Here is a 21801-nt window from a genome sequence, read left to right as displayed (position 1 = left end):
AAAATGTATAGATTTGAGAAAATATTCAAAATATAATTGGAATGACATAGCATACTTATAGATAGTCTTTAAGGTCACATATATATTGGGATATTTATTTTGTCCATCTTTGGTAACGCCCATTGTTTGCATACGTCTTCTGACAATGTCCAATGGATAACTGGATGTTTGGCCTACAGCTCCAGCTGCAGCACCGAAGGCCAGTGAAACAAGAGTACTTGGTTTACTACTACCGGTCACTTCTGCAATAATAAAAAAATAATAATAACAATAAAGAATGGCTGACTATTAATATGTAAATCCCCCACAACAGTAAAAAAAAAGGAAGTAAAGAAAATTAAATCTTGGTTAGGTTAGGTTAGGTGGCAGCCTTATGTATCAGGCTCACTTAGACTATTCAGTCCATTGTGATACCACATTGGTGAACTTCTCTCTTATCACTGAGTGCTGCCCGATTCCATGTTAAGCTCAATGACAAGGGACCTCCTTTTTATAGCCGAGTCCGAACGGCGTTCCACATTGCAGTGAAACCACTTAGAGAAGCTTTGAAACCCTCAGAAATGTCACCAGCATTACTGAGGTGGGACAATCCACCGCTGAAAAACTTGTTGGTGTTCGGTCGAAGCAGGAATCGAACCTACGACCTTGTGTATGCAAGGCGGGCATGCTAACCATTGCACCACGGTGGCTCCCAAATTAAATCTAAGAAAAATGGAATCCGTATAAAAATATCCGTTTCAGCGCCACCTATGTGTGAAAAATTAGTTATATACGAATACAACATTTGCTAGGATTACTCCATAGAAATTGGCCAAACGGGAAGAGATAGAAAAGCCAAATTTCAAGATACATTGAAATAATAGCTTCTGAGCGGTATGAAAAATAGTTTGTCAAAGAAAACTACAGTTTGTCAAAGAAAATTACAGCTCCAGCGAAAAATGTCGTGACTCACGTATAATTTTATGAGTAATTTACCTATAGAACCTGACTGATAACATAAATATGATTAAAATCGAGAGCGTTATAAAACTCTTAACACCTAGGACGTCACTAAAATTATAAATGAATTCAACTCGTAAGCATTTTATGCCCGTAAGTTGGATTATTTTCGTGAGCGTGTTTTTCTGAAATTCGTTACTCACGCGTGAGTCACGAAAATTTTCGTGAGTCACGACAATTTCGTGTCACGTGCACACCTCTAGTTCCAAATCGCTTCCTATACCCACCACCATAGAATGGTGATAGGGGTATAATAAATTTGTCATTTCGTTTGTAACACATCGAAATATCGATTTCCGACTTATAACAGGTTGGCTGATAAGTCCCCGGTCTGAAACATAGATGGCGTCGCTAGTATTAAATGCATATTATTTTTATATAGTACCAACCTTCAAATGATTCGTGTCAAAATTTGACATCTGTCAATTAGTTTGTGAGATAGAGCGTCTTTTGTGAATCAACTTTTGTTATTGTAAAAAAATTGAAAAAAGGAATTTCGTGTTTTGATAAAATACTGTTTTCTGAAGGGAAAAAATACGGTGGAAGCAAAAACTTGGCTTGATAATGAGTTTCCGGACTCTGCCCCAGGGAAATCAAATGATTTGAATGACCGTAAAATGAAGTTGATCAAGATAGCAGAGGCCTTAACGATATCAAAGGAACGTGTTGGTCATATCATTCATCAATATTTGGATATGCGGAAGCTCTGTGCAAAATGGGTGCAGCGCGAGCTCACATTTGACCAAAAACAACAACATGTTGATGATTCTGAGCGGTGTTGGCAGCTGTTAACTCGTAATACACCCGAGTTTTTCCGTCGATATGTGACAATGGATGAAACATGGCTCCATCACTACACTCCTGAGTCCAATCGACAGTCGGCTGAGTGGACAGCGACTGGTGAACCGTCTCCGAAGCGTGGAAAGACTCAAAAGTCCTCTGGCAAAGTAATGGCCTCTGTTTTTTGGAATGCGCATGGAATAATTTTTATCGATTATCTTGAGAAGGGAAAACCATCAAGAGTGACTATTATATGGCGTTATTGGAGCGTTTGAAGGTCGAAATCGCGGCAAAACGGCCCCATATGAAGAAGAAAAAAGTTTTGTTCCACCAAGACAACGCACCGTGCCACAAGTCATTGAGAACGATGGCAAAAATTCATGAATTGGGCTTCGAATTGCTTCCCCACCCACCGTAACATATTCTCCAGATCTGGCCCCAGCGACTTTTTCTTGTTCTCAGACCTCAAAAGGATGCTCGCAGGGTAAAAATTTGGCTGCAATGAAGAGGTGATCGCCGAAACTGAGGCCTATTTTGAGGCAAAACCGAAGGAGTACTACCAAAATGGTATCAAAAAATTGGAAGGTCGTTATAAGGGTTGTATGTCTCTTGAAGGGAACTATGTTGAATAATAAAAACGAATTTGGCAAAAAAATGTGTTTTTATTTGTTAGACCGGAGACTTATCAGCCAACCTGTTATAAAGTATTTACCCAGAGTTTTTTTATGTTCCGTGGTAAATTTAAGAAATATATTTATTGAAAAGCAAAATAAAGTCTATAATTCATATTAATGACATACATTTAACTTAAAAGTAAATACTTTTTTGGAACTGACAAGTGAAATGAAAAGCTAATCCAATTAAGGCAAAGTAAGAGTCAAAATTGAATGGACAAAATAATAAGTACATTTTCTAAATCGTGAAATATATGTTAAATGACGTATATGACGTAGTTACAACACCAAATTAAAAAATATGTTAGAGAAGAAAAAATATCAACGTGTACTTATTATTTTGACCATATGTGTATATTCTTGATCAGGGAGAAATTGTAAGACGATATAAGCATGTCAGTCTGTCCCTCTAGTCATCTGTCTGTCTGTTGTAATCACGCTACAGTCTTCAATAAAGGAGCTATATCGATGGGCTATATCGGTCCAGGTTTTGATATAGCTCCCATATAAACCGATTCCACGATTCGGGGTCTTGGGCTTATAGAAACCATAGTTTTTATCCAATATATTCGGCACACCTATTTATGGTCCTAAAAACCCTCTAGATTTCAAATTTCAGGCAAATTGGATATCGGTCTATATGAGGGATATACCCAAACATGGACCTCTAGATTTCTCATTTCAGGCAAATTGGATAAAAACTACGGATTCTAGAAGCCCCAGAAGTAAAATCGGGAGATCGGTCTATATGGGAGCTATACTAAAACATGGACCGATATTCAGCATTTTTGGCACAACCCTTTATGGTTCTAAAATATCTCAGGCAAATTGGATAAAAACTACGAGTATAAGCCCAAGACCCCAAATTGGGAGGTCGGTTTAACAGGTTGGCTGATAAGTCCCCAGTCTAACAAAGAAAAACACATTTTTTTTTGTCAAAATTCGTTGTTATTATTCAACATAGTTCCATTCAAGAGCGATACAAGGATTATAACGACCTTCCAATTTTTTGATACCATTTTGGTAGTACTCCTTCAGTTTTGCCTGAAAATAGGCCTCAGTTTCGGCGATCACCTCTTCATTGCAGCCAAATTTTTTCCCTGCGAGCATCCTTTTGAAGTCTGAGAACAAGAAAAAGTCGCTGGGGGCCAGATCTGGAGAATACGGTGGGTGGGGAAGCAACTCGAAGCCCAATTCATGAATTTTTGCTATCGTTCTCAATGACTTGTGGAACGGTGCGTTGTCTTGGTGGAACAACACTTTTTTTCTTTTTCATATGGGGCAACCTTTCTTACGTCATACGACTTTTTAAAATATGCAAAATGTGTGACTTTAGTCACACGCATGGGACAAAGGTCGCACAAAAGGGATGTACTTCAATTTGAAGCAATTTTTATAAATGGTAATTCATAGCCGTGCGCCTTACGTGGGAGCCACCTTTGTGCAATGGCCCTCCTTGGTCATCGATTCAACCACAGCTTCGACCAAATAGCAAAATGTGTTTCAGCGGTGGGTACTGAGTGTTTCAAAGCTTCTCTAAATACTTCACTGCAATGTGAAACGCCGTTTGAACTCGGCTATAAAAAGTAGTTGGCTTGTCATTGAGCTACCCATAGAAGCACTCATTAATAAGAGAAAGGGAAATCAAATATAGTATCACAATGGACACCTAACCTATAATACCTAACGTAATATAATGAAGTATAATAATAGTTGATAATTATTACAAATTTTTATTAGAAGTCCTTCGTTTACCCCCAAAAAGCCAGCAAAAGAGAGCCAGTGAGAGATTAAATGTGACATTTGAGAAATAGAGAAGTTGAGAGTTTTTGCTAGGGATTTTTTTTTTTGCCAGTAAAAACTTGCAAGAGTTTGTCATAAACAAATCGTAAGTGCAATAAATTTCACAAAATCAATTAGAAAAGTAGTATAAAAATAAATATTTTTATTATTTTAATCGATTTAAAATCTTTAAATTGGCTGATAGCAAATTGGTACTGGATAGCAGGGATGGAAAATACAATTTTTAGGAAAGTACAAAAAAGGTTTTTTTTTTGAGCGAAAATGTACTTTTTACTAAATTTCAACAAAAATTTCGCTGGAAGATTATTGTCAAGAGCTCCTTTAGACTGAATTTTAAAGAAAATAAAATTTTGACAAAATTTTCTATATAAATAACATTTTGACAAAATATTCTATACAAATAAAATTTTGCAAAAAATTTTTATATAGAAATAAAATTTTGCAAAAATTTTCTATAGAAATAAAATTTTTCAAACATTTTCTATAGAAATAAAATTTTGCAAAAATTTTTCTATAGAAATAAATTTTGCAAAAATTTTTCTATAAAATAAATTTTGCAAAAATTTCCTATAGAAATACAATTTTTACAACATTTTCAATTAAAATAAAATTGTGACAAAATTTTCTATGGAAATAAAATTTTGCCAAAAATTTTCGACTAAAACATTCTTGAAATTCAATAAAATTCTGTTGACTATGGCTTTTACAAAATTGAGATTTTCTTCCCGCATGAACTTATCTGTTTTGCCATATTTGTAAAAGACTATTAATAAGGTTGATAAAAACTTTCTCAAAATATTAAAATATTTTGTCAAAGCTATTGTACCATAAATCTGATATCGACTCAAAAATGTCTACACAAAAGGTACAAAATCATTCGCAGGGGTACTACGGTACTGACTGGGGTGAAAAAGTATTGAAAAAAAGTACTATAGTACTGCATTTTCCATCCCTGCTGGATAGCGTTCCCGTACATTTCTTCTAATTTTAGCAAAGAGAAAAAAATCCATTTTTACTCTATGTTAAACGCCTTCTCAAATCAATAGATACCAGAGCACAGATATTGGCGGAGTTGATATTCTCTCGGATGGAGTCAGTGAGGTATAATAGTAAAGATGTGGTGGCTCTTACGAAAACCATGTTGACTACTCAAAATCCTGTTTCCAAACTTAAAAATCAACTGATCCTTAATCAAATGCTTACAAATTTTCGATAAGACCGGGAGAATAGAAATAGGTCTTAGGTCAAACGGTCCGTTGACCACCTTGAACTTGGGAATTGGCACTGCATGAGCCATTTTCCAGCCCGAAGTAAATACAGAGGTAGTCAAAATTGAGTTAAAAAGATCCAATATTATATCTGATACGTAGGGAAAAACACACTTTAACAATTGAATTGAGATATTATCGACTCCAACCGATCTAGACTTTATCTTCAGAATATCCGCCGAAACATCTTCTACGCCCACACAATTAAAAGAAAACCCGTCTTCAGGAAAAGAAAAACTATTGAAATCGAATGTTTCCACATAGTCCGTAGGAGCACAATTAACAAAAAAATTTTTCACTTCATCCAAGTCCCCGTCGAAAGAAAAACCATCACCATCACCTCCAACGCATCCTGCTCCCCAAAGAACTTTCCATAGACCGTCGGTACTGAAACCATTAAACCACCTGAAATAATACTTCCTCTTCTCTTTTCTCATAACAAATTTAGCCTTGTTCCTTTACCTGCAAAAGATTTTCCATTTTGCGGGTGTTCTGTCAGCCTGAAAAGCAGAATAAGCTAGATCCCTCAATGACCTATAGAATATAACCTTTTGATTTTATGTTACAATAAGTTGGTAAAATATATCTTTATGTTAAAGATACTGTTCCTTTATTGTTTTATAGAACATTTTTTGTAATCAAAAGACCTCACAAATGCAAGCGGCTTTTTAATCATTATGCGACTGTTTTGTGCGATTTTTTATACCCTTCACCACTACTGTGATACAGGGTATAATAAGTTTGTGCATTTGTATGTAACGCCAAGAAGGAGTAATCATAGACCAACCTTTTAGTATACGGATCGGCTTAGAATTAAATTCTGAGTCGATTTAGCGATGTCCGTCTGTTCTGTTGATGTATTTTTGTGTGCAAAGTACAGCTCGCAGTTTTAGTCCGATTGTCCTAAAATTTGGTATAGGGTCATGTTTCGGCTCAAAGACGATCCCTATTGATTTTGGAAAAAATCGGTTCAGATTTAGATATAAAGGGTGGTTAAATTGTAAGGGCCGATGTTGAATGTGAACCACACCTAAACGCCAAGTTTTTTTCCGAATTTTATTTGACATTTCTCTATTTCAGACTTACTCAATTTGAACCATGGAGAGATACACAATCCAACAACGTATTAAAGGTTCCAAGAAATGGCAACAGTGGATCATCAATTTTCGAAGAAAATCATCTTCAGTGATGAGACACATTTTCACCTCAGTGGATTCGTCAATAAACAGAATTGCCGCATTTGGGCGAATGAGAATCCAAGAGTGATTATCGAAAAACCAATGCACCCACAAAGAGTGACTGTTTGGTGCGGTTGTAGGGAGCCACCGTGGTGCAATGGTTAGCATGCCCGCCTTGCATACACAAGGTCGTGGGTTCGATTCCTGCTACGACCGAACACCAAAAAGTTTTTCAGCGGTGGATTATCCCACCTCAGTAATGCTGGTGACATTTCTGAGGGTTTCAAAGCTTCTCTAAGTGGTGTCACTGGAATGTGGAACGCCGTTCGGACTCTGCTATAAAAAGGAGGTCCCTTGTCATTGAGCTTAACATGGAATCGGGCAGCACTCAGTGATAAGAGAGAAGTTCACCACTGTGGTATCACAATGGACTAATAGTCCATTGTATAGTCTAAGTGAGCTTGACATAACGGGCTGCCACATAACCTAACCTAACCTAACCTTGGTGCGGTTTATGGGCTGGCGGCATCATCGGGCCGTATTTTTTCCAAAATGAGGCCGGTCAGGCAGTTACTGTGAATGGTGTTCGCTATCGTGAGATGATAACGAACTTTTTATGGCCCGAATTGGAAGATATGGATGTGGACGATATGTGGTTTCGGCAGGACGGTGCCACTTGCCACACAGCTAACGAAACAATGGCTCTTTTGCGCTACAAATTCAATGGCCGTGTTATCTCACGTAATAGCGATGTCAATTGGCCGCCAAGATCATGTGATTTGACACCGTCGGACTTTTTTCTTTGGGGTTATTTGAAAGGAAAGGTGTACGTCGATAAGCCATCAACAATTCAAGATTTAAAGGATGAGATAATTCGGCACATTAACGGCATAGAACCTCCATTATACCTCAGCGTCATCGAAAATTTGGATCATCAGATGAAGGTGTACCGCCGAGGTCGCGGCACCAGCGTTACCGTTGTGCCACTTTAGTGGCAAATTTGCCACTTTTCTTGGGCGGTGCCACTTTTGCGCCACTTTTTGTTTGTGCCACTAAATGTGATACTTTTTACGATTTTGTGCCACTTTTCCAATAATTCGTGCCACTTTTTCAAAAGTTTAAATATTATGGGTAGTTATCACCATAGATGTGTTATTAAGAAAATTTAATATTGTGCACCAACACCCTTCGCTCATTAATTCTTATTACGTGAACAGTTACGATTCAACTTATTTGGTAAACCGTACTTTGAATATGCCAAATTTATTGTGGCATGAAATATCAGGATAAATATGAAAATGTTTAAGGTTTGTATTGCGACCGCAGGAAATAATTGATGATGGATCCCATAAGGACCCAGTTAGAAAAAATTGCAATCGCCCTTTGAGACAGATTGTTCCAATTCGACTATATTCCTCAAAATGAATGCTGGAACAGTGGACAGTATTGAAGCATTACCTCATTAGAGAAAAGTTGGAAGAAAAGTGTCCTAAGAAATTAGAGAAAGTATATGTTAAAGATCCAAAATGCACTTTCAAATTCCCAAGATTTATCTTAAATTTTTAGTTTATATTATCAAAAGTATGAATACCGTTAACAAAACATTCCAAAACGAATCCTCCTAAACGTGAGTACTATGTTCGGTTTTCGAGTTGAAAATCACTTTATTTTCGCGATTACTTTTCCTGAAATAATCAAAATTATAAATGATTGAGTTATTGAGTATATATATAGTAAAGTAACCGCGAAAATTTCAACTCGAAAATCGAACATAGTGCTTACCTTAAATTGTTTATTAATTATATTTAACAAAAATATTCTATTACAAATATACATAAATTTTGTAAGAAACTTTGTAAAAACGTGATTTAGCAGATATCGACTATAAAAATTCTTTGTATATTAAAAACATTAAAACAATATAGATAGGTCACAAAACGACATCACAATCCGAAAGTTGTGGACAAATTTTACCATGAATTGACATAAATGGCAAAAAACTGAAGAAAAGGGGGTTCCGCATTACTTAAAAACCAATGATGATATAAATTATTTTGATATCGTAAATAAATTTAAAGATATAATTGAAAGGCCTGATTATTTTATAGACGCTTAAAAAATAATTTTAAATAGGATTTGTTCACCAATTTGTATGAATTCGCAAAATATATTTTAACTTGACCTCATAGCAGTATTTATTTCTTAAGTTGTTTTTGTATAAGTTAATAAAAAGAATGTGCCACTTTTTGTGCCACTTTTCAAAAATAATTGTGCCCCTTTTTTCGTCGTTTGCCACTTTTTGTGCCACTTTTTGAAAATTCTCAACGGTAACGCTGCGCGGCACCCATTTCGCCGGTATTATGTTTCATACATAATTGAGTAATGCCAATATATCATAATAAAATAAAATTACAATAATTTCCTAAAAAGTTTGTGTTTAATTCAAAATCAACATCGGCCCTTGAAATTTTAACCACCCTTTAGCTGCCATATATATTTTTCACCGATCTGGCCATAATTGGCGTGTATATCAACCGATCTTGCTCAAAATCCGTACATCCGAATATTTTATGAGTCTCGAAAAACTTGCAAAATATCAGCCAAATCGGTTCAGATTTGGATATATCTCCCATATATAGCTTTCGCCCGATTTACACTCATATAACCACAGAGGCCAATTTTTAACTCCGATTTAGTTGACATTTTGCACAGGGAGTAGAATTAGCATTGTAGCTATGCGTGCCAAATTTGGTTGACATCGGTTCAGACTTGGATATAGCTCCCATATATATGTTTTTCTGATTTCAACAAAAATGGTCAAAATACCAACATTTTCCTTGTTAAATAGCCACTGCTTAGTCGGAAAGTTGTAAAAATGACTCTAATTTTCCTAAACTTCAAATACATATATATCGAGTGATAAATCATAAATAAACTTTTGCGAAGTTTCCTTAAAATTGCTTCAGATTTAAATGTTTCCCATATTTTTTTACTAAAATTGTGTTCCACCCTAGTGGATTAGCCAACTTAAATTTTGAGTCTATAGATTTTGTAAAAGTCTATCAAATTCTGTCCAAATCGAGTGATATTTAAATGTATGTATTTGGGAGAAACCTTTATATATAGCACCCAACACATTTGACGGATGTGATATGGTATCGAAAATTTAGATCTACAAAGTGGTGCAGGGTATAATATAGTCGTCCCCGCCCGACTTTAGACTTTCCATACTTGCTAAACGATTTGTCGTTATAGACGTTACGTCAAAATCATAAACTTATAAAGGGTGATTCTTTTGAGGTTAGGATTTTCATGCATTAGTATTTGACAGATCACGTGGGATTTCAGACATGGTGTCAAAGAGAAAGATGCTCAGTATGCTTTGACATTTCATCATGAATAGACGAACGATCTGCCACAACGTCGAATTTTCAGTGAATGGGCCCTAGAAAAGTTGGCAGAAAATCCGCTTTTTTATCGACAAATTTTGTTCAGCGATGAGGCTCATTTCTGGTTGAATGGCTACGTAAATAAGCAAAATTGCCGCATTTGGAGTGAAGAGCAACCAGAAGCCGTTCAAGAACTGCCCATGCATCCCGAAAAATGCACTGTTTGGTGTGGTTTGTACGCTGGTGGAATCATTGGACCGTATTTTTTCAAAGATGCTGTTGGACGCAACGTTACGGTGAATGGCGATCGCTATCGTTCGATGCTAACAAACTTTTTGTTGCCAAAAATGGAAGAACTGAACTTGGTTGACATGTGGTTTCAACAAGATGGCGCTACATGCCACACAGCTCGCGATTCTATGGCCATTTTGAGGGAAAACTTCGGAGAACAATTCATCTCAAGAAATGGACCGGTAAGTTGGCCACCAAGATCATGCGATTTGACGCCTTTAGACTATTTTTTGTGGGGCTACGTCAAGTCTAAAGTCTACAGAAATAAGCCAGCCACTATTCCAGCTTTGGAAGACAACATTTCCGAAGAAATTCGAGCTATTCCGGCCGAAATGCTCGAAAAAGTTGCCCAAAATTGGACTTTCCGAATGGACCACCTAAGACGCAGCCGCGGTCAACATTTAAATGAAATTATCTTCAAAAAGTAAATGTCATGGACCAATCTAACGTTTCAAATAAAGAACCGATGAGATTTTGCAAATTTTATGCGTTTTTTTTTTTTTTTTAAAGTTATCAAGCTCTTAACAAATCACCCTTTATTACCAGATATCAATGAAGCCCTTGAAATAGAGTGAATCAAGGCTACACATTCTATCCATCAAAGTAGGCAGCGAAATTATAAAGGATTACACATGGAAGTTGTCTTACAAACGAGTTGGTTATCCAATATCATAATCTCTACGAATTTGCCATGTTAACCATACAACTTAATTTCCACATATCTACCACTACTACTCACCTGCATATTCCCGTTTTAATGTTTCATAGGTGAAAAATGATGTACCAGCATAAGGAATAACACCTAAAACCGTCGCCCAATAACCTCTATACAAGGTACGGGGACCCTCTTCAACCCATATTTTTACAAACACCTGACGTAGTGTCCTTAAATTAGACAACAACAAAAAACACCATTATTAATACACAATTGAACTATATATAGCTATGCTAGAACATACATACCTATAACCGGTGTATTTATCTGTAACAGCCATACGTGCTCTAGCCAAATCTAAAGGATAGGTCAAGGACTGTGATGTTATACCCGCTAGAGAACCAGCAATAAAACGTCTAGCCTTAGTACTGCACAAAGAAATAGGCAACGAATATGCATTAAATTCTTTCTTGTGTAGGTGAAGACAAATTGGAAAATTTGGTTGCTTATTTGTTCAATTTATTTGTTTGTTAATGCATTTTTGGAAACCTACTCTGTACCGTCTTTGTCGACATGCAGGATTTTACGCCATTGTTCGTGGGCGGTAAATTGTATAGCAGCGTAAGGCACAATGCGAGCCATTGTAGCAGAATTACCACGCCACAATGCCAATACACCTTCTTTGGTATAGGTCTGCTTAAGGAATAACATGGCACCATTGAATGTATAACGAACAGAATTACTAAAATAGAAAGAATGGAATGTTGCAAACGCCAATTAATGGTGAACGATCAAATAATTGTTACTTACTTTATTTGGAAATTAATTTTCGTCCTATCTAGGGGTGCTATAACTGTTTTTGCCAATGCTCCAGCCGCCGCACCCGCTGTTAGACTTGTCACGACGGCATCAAAATTTGTTGTAGCTATAAAAACAAAAACAAAAGCACATATATGATTTAAGGAATTCTATTTGAATCCTTTGAATGGCTTCACCAGAAACTACTTACCCTTAACATCTGTTGTCGCATTTTCTCGTTTGGTTTCTGTTTGTGTTGTTCCTATTGGATTTTCATTTAGTTTGGAGGTAGCTGATGATGTGTTGCCAGCATTAAGATTGACATTGGTGGAAACAGTTACGGCGGCGGCTGCTGTAGATATTTGACCACTAGAAGTCTTAATGGGCATCGCAATATTTGGCTTCTCCAAAAGATGGCTCATTGGAGGACTGCAAACAGATATAGAGGATGAACAAATTATTTACAACGTTTCCACATATTTATGATGTTTTTGGAGAAAAGAAAAAATGTTTATACAAAAAAAGTATAATTTAAGAAGCTAATACATTCGGGATGGGTAGGTGCAGCGAGTATTATTGATTTTTTCCCCAACTTGGGGATTTTCTTTCGTGGATGGGGACGAAGTTTTTGGGTTGGGAATTTCTAGAAATTTGGGGATTTTTTGAAATATTTCTTTTTGAAGTAGGTCCCAGAGTATTACAAATGGAGCATGAGTAGAAATGGATGAAGTTACCCATCAGTGAAAGAGTGCTATTTTAAATTTACTCTGCTTGGCTTTACTCATTTGGCTCTAATTGTTGTCGGCTTCCCTGCGTATATCCCGGCCCTGGGATATACCAAAATTTGGAGAAAATTTTACCAGAAAACTACCAAACAAACAAATCTTATTTTGCACAATTGTATCTCTATAGAAAATTTTGTCAAAGTTTTATTTTTATAGAAACTTTTATCAAAATTGTATTTCTATAGAAAATTCTATCAAAATTTTATATCTATAGAAAATTTTGTCAAAATTTTATTTCTATAGAAAAATTTGTCAAAATTTTATTTCAATAGAAAATTTTGTCAAAATTTTTATTTCTATAGAAAAATTTGTCAAAATTTTTATTTCTATAGAAAAATTTGTCAAAATTTTATTTCTATAGAAAATTTTGTCAAGATGTTTTTCTATAGAAAATTTTGTCAAGATGTTTTTCTATAGAAAATTTTGTCAAAATTTTACTTCTATAGAAAATTTTGTCAAAATTTTATTTCCACAGAAAAATTTGTCAAAATTTTATATCTATAGAAAATTTTGTCATAATTTTATTTCTATAGCAAAATTTTGTCACAATTTTATTTCTATAGAAAATTTTGTAAAAATTTTATTTCTATAGAAAATTTTTGTCACAATTTTATTTCTATAGAAAAAATTTGTCAAAACTTTATTTCTATAGAAAATTTTGTCTAAATTTTATTTCTATAGAAAATTTTGTAAACATTTTATTTCTATAGAAAATTTTGTCATAATTTTATTTCTATGGAAAATTTTGTCAAACTTTTATTTCTATAGAAAATTTTTTCAAAATTTTATTTCTATAGAAAATTTTATCAAATTTTTTTTTCTATAGAATTAAAATTTTGTCAAAATTTTAATTCTATAGAAAATTTTGTAAACATTTTATTTCTATAGAAAATTTTGTCATAATTTTATTTCTATGGAAAATTTTGTCAAATTTTTATTTCTATAGAAAATTTTGTCAAAATTTTATTTCGTTTCGATTTGTTTTGTTATTGTTGGTTTTGTTCTTTAATCATTGTTGTTGTTGTTGTTTTTTTTTTTATTTCAGCTTAAAACCATCACAATGGACTGAATAGTCTAAGTGAGCCGGAATCTTAATCGGGCTGCCACTTTAACCTTTAACCATGCATTGACTAAACTACTAGTGTAGCTTAACCAACAGAGGAAAAGAATGTTTGTCAAGTTTATTTGGGCAAAGCCCTATAGACTGCAAGATGGTTGGTTGGACGCACGTTTCGGAATTACCACATTCCTCATCAGCATCCTCTACTTGCAGCAAAACTATCAACCAATTATCAGAATAAATTCAGGCAGTTCATTAAACCCAACAATGAACCACACTTGAACCTTCGGCTTATGCCGAAATAAATTCGTACAAACCTATCTCTTTTTGTCAAAATTTTATTTCTATAGAAATTTTTGTCAAAATTTTATTTCTATAGAAAATTTTGTCAAAATTTTATTTCTACAGAAATTTTTGTAATTAACTCTTAGTTGGAGAGGTATATATTGCTTAATCTACAAAATCATCAAGAATTCTACCAATTTTTGGTAGAATTCTACCAACTGTGGCAACCGTGCTAGAGATACGATTTAGAAGTTTTTTTTTTATCGATATTTGGATCACCGGTCTCCGGCTTATCTGTTCCGAAATGTTGATACTATTGAAACTCGCAAAATGGCATGACGAAGAAGTCATACCATATCCAATATTCACGACAATTCTACGTGAAAATTTGGTGTCATGAACGATAGTTTTTAAACTTCAGCTTGATTGCTCAAATCACCAAAAAGAAAATCACTAGGGAAATCAAAAGAAGTGGAATTAAGTGACTTGTTTTAATTATTATTATTTTTTAATATAATATTTTCTAAATAAAACTCATGCAAAAAAAAAAAAAAAAAAAAAAAAACATTTTAATTTTGTATGTCCATCACGGACTTATGCCAGTGAATTAGTTTCACGAAAATTTCGGTGAATATGGAGTGTGGGACACCAAAATTGAACACGCGCGTAAAACATTTTTAATTTATTTTGGATTTTGTTAAATTAATTCGAAAACAGGCGTTTAAGACGTTATTTTTTATTTTTATAAAAAAAATAAATTTCATATAAAAACATGAAATAAATATATGTTACAGACATTAAAAATAATATACTATCACGGTCGTACAAAACCCATCGACATTTTTAATTTTTTTTCCATAAAAAAGTTTTTATAAATGTATTTGGGGGAAAGCATTCCAATTTTGGGACATGAGCTAGAAAAAACCGCTACAAAATATGCGTCAGCTAATTCATTCAGTCAATTGCAGCCGGTTCAATTTCTATTTATCAGGGATTGGTAGCTGACGTAATAAAGGGCCACATAAAACGTACAATATTTTCGCTTGTCCTGGCAAGTAGGCACAAGCTAAAGTATCAATAGCGCAACATCAAATAGGCGATCTTGAAGATTGTGTTATTCTAAGACTAAGCTAGTCCCCAAGTCTGTTCGTCCATTTGCCTATTCTCATCAAGCCCCAGGCTTCAACAAATAGGCTATCAATCTGAAATTTGGTAGATATGAGGACATTGTCGGCTATTCCATCACAGTTATATAAGCTACCTATACAAATCTAAATTGCTACAAAACAAATCTAAATAGACCCAATTCTTCATAGTGTCTTTTATCTATGATGCGCCATTAATAAAAACAAAATTGTAAACACGTTATTTTGTAACACCTATGATTTATGAGAACCAATTGTATCTAATTCAATTTTTACACCAAAAAAATTACACACTCAAAACAATATTGAACAATGCAATAATACGTGATGACATTAATTTGTTTACGTTATTTTGTAAATATACTCAAAACTGGTCCAACAATAAGGCATCAAGTGCATATGTAAATAGTAGATAGCAAGATACATTCAAATCACATTTAATTTAAAAATTAGCAATTCCAACGAAGGCAAATGGCATACGAGAATGCATCATGAGATACGAGAATGGTATTACTTAATTATTATTGTAAAACCACAACTAATATCTACAAATAAACAAATGTAAAAATTCAAATATTATAAACATTTTATTGGCGCCGTGTAGTGCCTCTCTAACAGTGGGCTCAAATTATTTAGAAGTGTTTACACATTTCACATACAGAAATAAATACACATAGAGAAATACAATTTTAACAACATTTTCTATAGAAATAAAAGAAAACAGGAGATAAAAATTTCCATAGAAATAAAATTTTGACATAATTTTCTATAGAAATAAAATTTTGACAAGATATTATAAAGAAATAAAATGTTAACAATATTCCATAGAAATAAAATATTCTATAGAAATAAAATTTTTACAATATTCTATAGAAATAAAACTTTGACAAAATGTTCTATAGAAATAAAATGTTGACAAAATTTTCTATAAAAATAAAATTGTGACAAACTTATCTATAGAAATAAAATTTTGACAAACTTTTCTATTGAAATAAAATTTTGACAAAATTTTCTATAGAAATAAAATTTTGACAACATTTTCTATTAAAATAAAATTTTGACAAAATTTCCTATAGAAATAAAATGTTGACAAATATTCCTATAGAAATAAAATTTTGACAAAATTTCCTATAGAAATAAAATGTTGACAAAATTTTCTATAGAAATAAAATTTTGACAAAATTTTCTATGGAGATATATTTTTGGCCAAATTTTCTATAGAAAAAAATTTTCCACAAAATTATAGAAATAAAATTTTGACAAAATTTTGTATAGATATAAAATTTTGACAAAATTTTCTATAGAAATAAAATTTTGAAAAAATTTTCTATAGAAATAAAATTTTGACTAAATTTTCTATAGAAATAAAATTTTGACAAAATTTTCTATAGAAATAAAGTTTTGACAAAATTTTATTTCTATAGATAATTTTGTGAAAAAATTTTTTCTATAGAAAATTTGGCCAAAAATATATCTCCATAGAAAATTTTGTCAAAATTTTATTTCTATAGAAAATTTTGTCAAAATTTTATTTCTATAGAAAATTTTGTCAAAATTTTATTTCAATAGAAAAGTTTGTCAAAATTTTAAAATTTTGACAAGATATTATAAAGAAATAAAATATTCTATAGAAATAAAATTTTTACAATATTCTATAGAAATAAAACTTTGACAAAATGTTCTATAGAAATAAAATGTTGACAAAATTTTCTATAACAATAAAATTGTGACAAACTTATCTATAGAAATAAAATTTTGACAAAATTTTCTATAGAAATAAAATTTTGACAAAATTGTCTATAGAAATAAAATTTTGTTTTGCAATTTTGGGATTATTTGTTTGGTTTGAGGTCATGGACTAATGAAAAATGCTGGTGTTTTTCATTACTTTTTATTGAAATATTGCTGTTCTCGGATATTTCGATACACCATCGGTGATCATCTTCAGCGAGATATTATCTATAAATTGTAATAATTTAAATATTTTACAATATTAACTTTAACAACGTTTTGAAACAACAATATAACCTTAATTGTATTTACATTTTACAAAGTAATAGACTTTCTCCTTACAATGCTCATGTCTAACTGATTTATTATCTTAATTGTGTTTGTGATTTTGTATTAGATTTCTGTAAATCTGTGCACAGTGGTCTGTGTCGGCTTTGAAGTTCATGCGTTCCTCAGGGGGAGTATTTATTATATGTAGCATCTCCAATGTAAATCTCCTCCTAGTATTCTCTTCCATCGTCAGTATTTCAACATTTTTGAAGTTTGGTATGTGTCCTGTGGTTTTGCAATGTGCTGCAAGGGCCGTTTTTTGTTCTAAGGGTCTTTCATCTTTTGGTCGGATTTGTGGGCAGAAAGTCTTGTTTTTAATTGGGTTTTAGTGGTGCCAACATAAGCCATTGGACATGGATTGTTTTCGTCCCCATCGCATTTTATTTTATATACTACATTTGATTTGTCTTCCATTTTTATCTTAGTCTTAGTTTTGCTGAAAAGGTCATATATCGTTTTGTTACATTTTTGGGCCATTTTGTAATTATCCTTGTTGTATATGTTTGATTTTTCTAATCTTTCGGAGAAGCCTGGTACATATGTCATATTTTTCAAAACCATAGATGTGGCTTCCTGTTTGTCATCATTTGTATCTTTTTTATTTTTCACGTACTTTAGAAGATCGCTAATTGTCTTCTTGGGGAAGTCATTTTGTTGTCGAATCTGTCGTATTTTCTTCTCGTTAGCCTTATGAAATTTACGTCGCTTATGTTTATAAAATAAAACATAAAACATAAAATTTTGACAAAATTTTCTATAGAAATTTGACGAAATTTTCTATAGAAATAAAATTTTGAAAAAATTTTCTATAGAAATAAAATTTTGACAAAATTAGATATCAAAATACATTTTTGGCCAAATAAATTTTTGACAAAATTTTCTTTACAAATAAATTTTTGACAAATTTTTCTATAGAAATAAAATTTTGACAAAATTTTCTATAGAAATGAAATTTTGATAAAATTTTCTATAGAAATAAATTTTTGACAAAATTTTCTATAGAAATAAAATTTTGACAAAATTTTCTATAGAAATAAAATTTTGACAAAATTTTCTATAGAAATAAAATTTTGACAAAATTTTCTATAGAAATAAAATTTTGACAAAATTTTCTATAGAAATAAAATTTTGGCAAAATTTTCTATAGAAATAAAATTTTGGCAAAATTTTCTATAGAAATAAAATTTTGGCAAAATTTTCTATAGAAATAAAATTTTGACAAAATTTTCTATAGAAATAAAATTTTGACAAAATTTTCTATAGAAATAAAATTTTGACAAAATTTTCTATAGAAATAAAAATTTGACAAAATTTTCTATAGAAATAAAATCTTGGTAAAATTTTCCAAAGAAATAAAAATTTGACAAAATTTTCCAAAAGAATAAAAATTTAACAAAACTTTTTATAGAAATAAAATTTTGACAAAATTTTCTGTAGAAATAAAATTTTGGTAAAATTTTTTTATAGAAATAAAATTTTGACAAAATTTTCGATAGAAATAAAATTTTGACAAAATTTTCTATAGAAATAAAATTTTCACAAAATTTTCTGTCAATTTTTTGTCAAAATTTTCTATAGAAATACAATTTTGACAAAATTTTCTATAGAAATAAAATGTTGACAAAATTTTGTATAGAAGTAAAATTTTGACAAAATTTTCGATAGAAATAAAATTTTGACAAAAATTTCTATAGAAATAAAATTTTGGCAACATTTTCTATAGAAATAAAATTTTCACAAAATTTCCTGTCAACATTTTTTGTCAAAATTTTCTATAGATATAAAATTTTGCAAAACGTTTGGCATCGAGGGTTTATTTTTTTACTAGATCAACAGTAATTTAACTCAATTGGCCTTTTAATAATAATAACAAAATCCTTATGTGAAGGTCATAATCTTTGGATCCAAGTACATTTTCATGACCATTGGTTCAACAGAAGAATATGAAAAAAACATGAATAAATTCACTTATTTACGTCACTTATCAGTTTTCTCTGTGTATAGATTATGACCACCTTTAGAAACATACAAATTAAAAGTATATTTATGGTATATATGTACTTTGTAGTACAAAAACACGAAACACTTCCTTATGAAGAAAAATCATTTTTATCAGATTTTTCGTGTTCACTGATAGTATAGTATTTTTTTGTTTGTTTTAGTTTTTGAAGTTCAAGAATAGCGATTAAAATTTTCTATCTGCCATTGCTGATGGCCCATGTCGTCTGGTGTTCTAGTGTATAAAATATTGTATATTTTCTTTTTCTGGTATTATTTTTGTATTTTATTATTATTATTATTATTTGCATACTTGTTCCTGCCATCATTTTGTCTAGTCATCATTTTCTTTACAGAATGAATTGGATGTAAAGACTATGCAAGGCAAATTCAATGCAATTGATTATAGAAGTATTTCAGTGTGCAATTAGTTTGTTTACCATCGACTTGTTTTGTAATTGCATATACCCTACACAACTATGTGGTCACGTTTTAACAAATTCGATCAGAAAGGAAATGTGACTACGAGAAATATTGTTTCTAAACCCGGGTCCCTACGATCTACGAGAAATTTTGAAATTTTTTTTACTACTGATTAACCTATAACTGGACTGGTACCAAATTGAATCATCTCACCTTGCCAGATCTACACTAAAGACTGTCTATTTAGGCTTGTGGAGATTGACATTATTTCTTTTCATTTGTAAATTCACATATTACAACATCGAGAACCGCCTACATATTGGGAACTGTATCTGAATAAACTTAAATATTCCATGCTTTAAAAAAATGGGATAACACAAGTCAATTGACTTGATTTTTTTTTTTTGTTTAATATCCTTCTGAGGAATTTATGTCATACAACGACATTCCATCTGTGTTTGGTGATTGAGGCTCATTTGTGTTTGTAGGTTTAGTGAATCACATAGTCTAGTCAGTCCCGTCCGATATTCACTCTGCTTTTATTTATACAAAAAAATGCATGACAACAATAGAAATGTTTTGGCACAAAGTACAAATGCATTTATGCACTCGGCATATTCATCCTTGACTGCTTGTATATTCTGGGACTTTCGAACCCCAACTTCTCTTACCGATTACATTTCTATAACGTTGATGAATATATATTTAAATAATACAGTGTAACCAGTACATATTTTTCTGTTTATAGTATTTTTTCTTCCAAAATGTGTTTTCAATATTATCATCAATTAAAAATGATATTTAATATTATCATCAATTAAAATAGATTAATATTTAAAAAACAAAATCAATAAATCCCATCAAAAAGCCTAATCATTTTCTTAAGTTATTAAATAAGTACTAATTAAATTATTAGTACTTTATCAATTGTATAACAAACGACAGCTTAAATCAGACACTTCCAAGTATCGAGATTAGTAAAATTCACTGTTTTATGAACAAAATGTAAACACAAAAATACAGGACAACTTATAATTGGGAAACTGTTTCCCAATTATACCATTTCGTTTATTCATTCCTTGAAGTTTGTACTGGACAAAATTTTATTTCTATAGAAAATTTTTTTAAATTTTTATTTCTTTGGAAAATTTTGCCAAGATTTTATTTCTATAGAAAATTTTGTCAAATTTTTATTTCTATAGAAAATTTTGTCAAAATTTTATTTCTATAGAAAATTTTGTCAAAATTTTATTTCTAAAAAAAATTTACACAAAATTTTATTTCTATAGAAAATTTTGTCAAAATTTTATTTCTAAACAAAATTTTATTTCTATAGAAAATTTTGTTAAATTTTTATTCCTTTGGAAAATTTTGTCAAATTTGTATTTCTTTGGAAAATTTTGCCAAGATTTTATTTCTACAGAAAATTTTGTCAAATTTTTATTTCTATAGAAAATTTGTCAAAATTTTATTTATATAGAAAATTTTGTCAAAATTTAATTTCTATAGAAAAAAATTAAAAAAAATAGAAATTAATAAAAAAAAGTAAAAAAATAAAAATAAAAACATAAATTTCATCCCCGCTGGGATTTGAACCAGTGCCGTTTGACGTTTTCACTTCCATGGAAGTTCTTTTGAGAAGGTTTTGCAAATTACGAGAATTTTTAATTTTTTTTTTGTTGATTTTTAATGGACAAAATATATTAATATGAAAATATATGCCGAAAATAAAAAATAAAAACGATGCATGACATAAAAAATATTTTTTTAGAAAAATATTTGATAAAAAAATTGCCGCTGGTGAGATTTGAACCCGCGTTTCTTATTTTTTCGTTCATAAAGAACATCTCGAGAAGCAATTAGAATGTTATTCCTTGGTGTCGTATTACGATCATATCACAAACATTTGAAATGACCTTTCGACGCTTTATGTTCAATGGCGTTTGTGGCTGAGTGTGCTAAGGCGTTCTCCCAGCAAAAAAAGAGCTTCCAAAAAAGTAGTTTGGATCCCCAATCTGTGATCCGGAAGTAGTGCAAACATGTGTGTGAAGATAAATTCGAATTTGAAATTTGCAGCAAAAACTTAGCCGAGACACAAACCAACACTAAAAATATTTTTCAAATTCGAATTTAGGATTTCAAATTCGAATTTGGATTTTTAGTATTTGGCTTATTATTTAAAAACTAAGCCGCGTGCGATATAGAGACT

General features: G+C 31.6%; 1 protein-coding gene across 1 annotated transcript in view; it reads right to left on the bottom strand.

Annotated features, from left to right (window-relative positions):
• Nucleotides 1-21801, bottom strand: part of DPCoAC (dephosphocoenzyme A carrier) — a 57449-nt gene that overhangs the window by 1260 nt on the left and 34388 nt on the right. The window contains exons 2-7 of the mRNA XM_075288872.1: nt 12047-12264; nt 11848-11962; nt 11591-11779; nt 11346-11465; nt 11122-11267; nt 56-242 (exon numbers count right to left, since the gene is read on the bottom strand). Of these exons, the coding sequence (XP_075144987.1) occupies nt 56-242; nt 11122-11267; nt 11346-11465; nt 11591-11779; nt 11848-11962; nt 12047-12257 (968 nt within the window). The 5' untranslated portion in view covers nt 12258-12264. The remainder of the gene's footprint in view (nt 1-55; nt 243-11121; nt 11268-11345; nt 11466-11590; nt 11780-11847; nt 11963-12046; nt 12265-21801) is intronic.

This window comes from Haematobia irritans, chromosome 1 (genome assembly GCF_050003625.1).
Source record: "Haematobia irritans isolate KBUSLIRL chromosome 1, ASM5000362v1, whole genome shotgun sequence".
Lineage (NCBI taxonomy): Eukaryota > Metazoa > Arthropoda > Insecta > Diptera > Muscidae > Haematobia > Haematobia irritans.
This window is presented reverse-complemented; position numbering and strand designations above follow the sequence as displayed.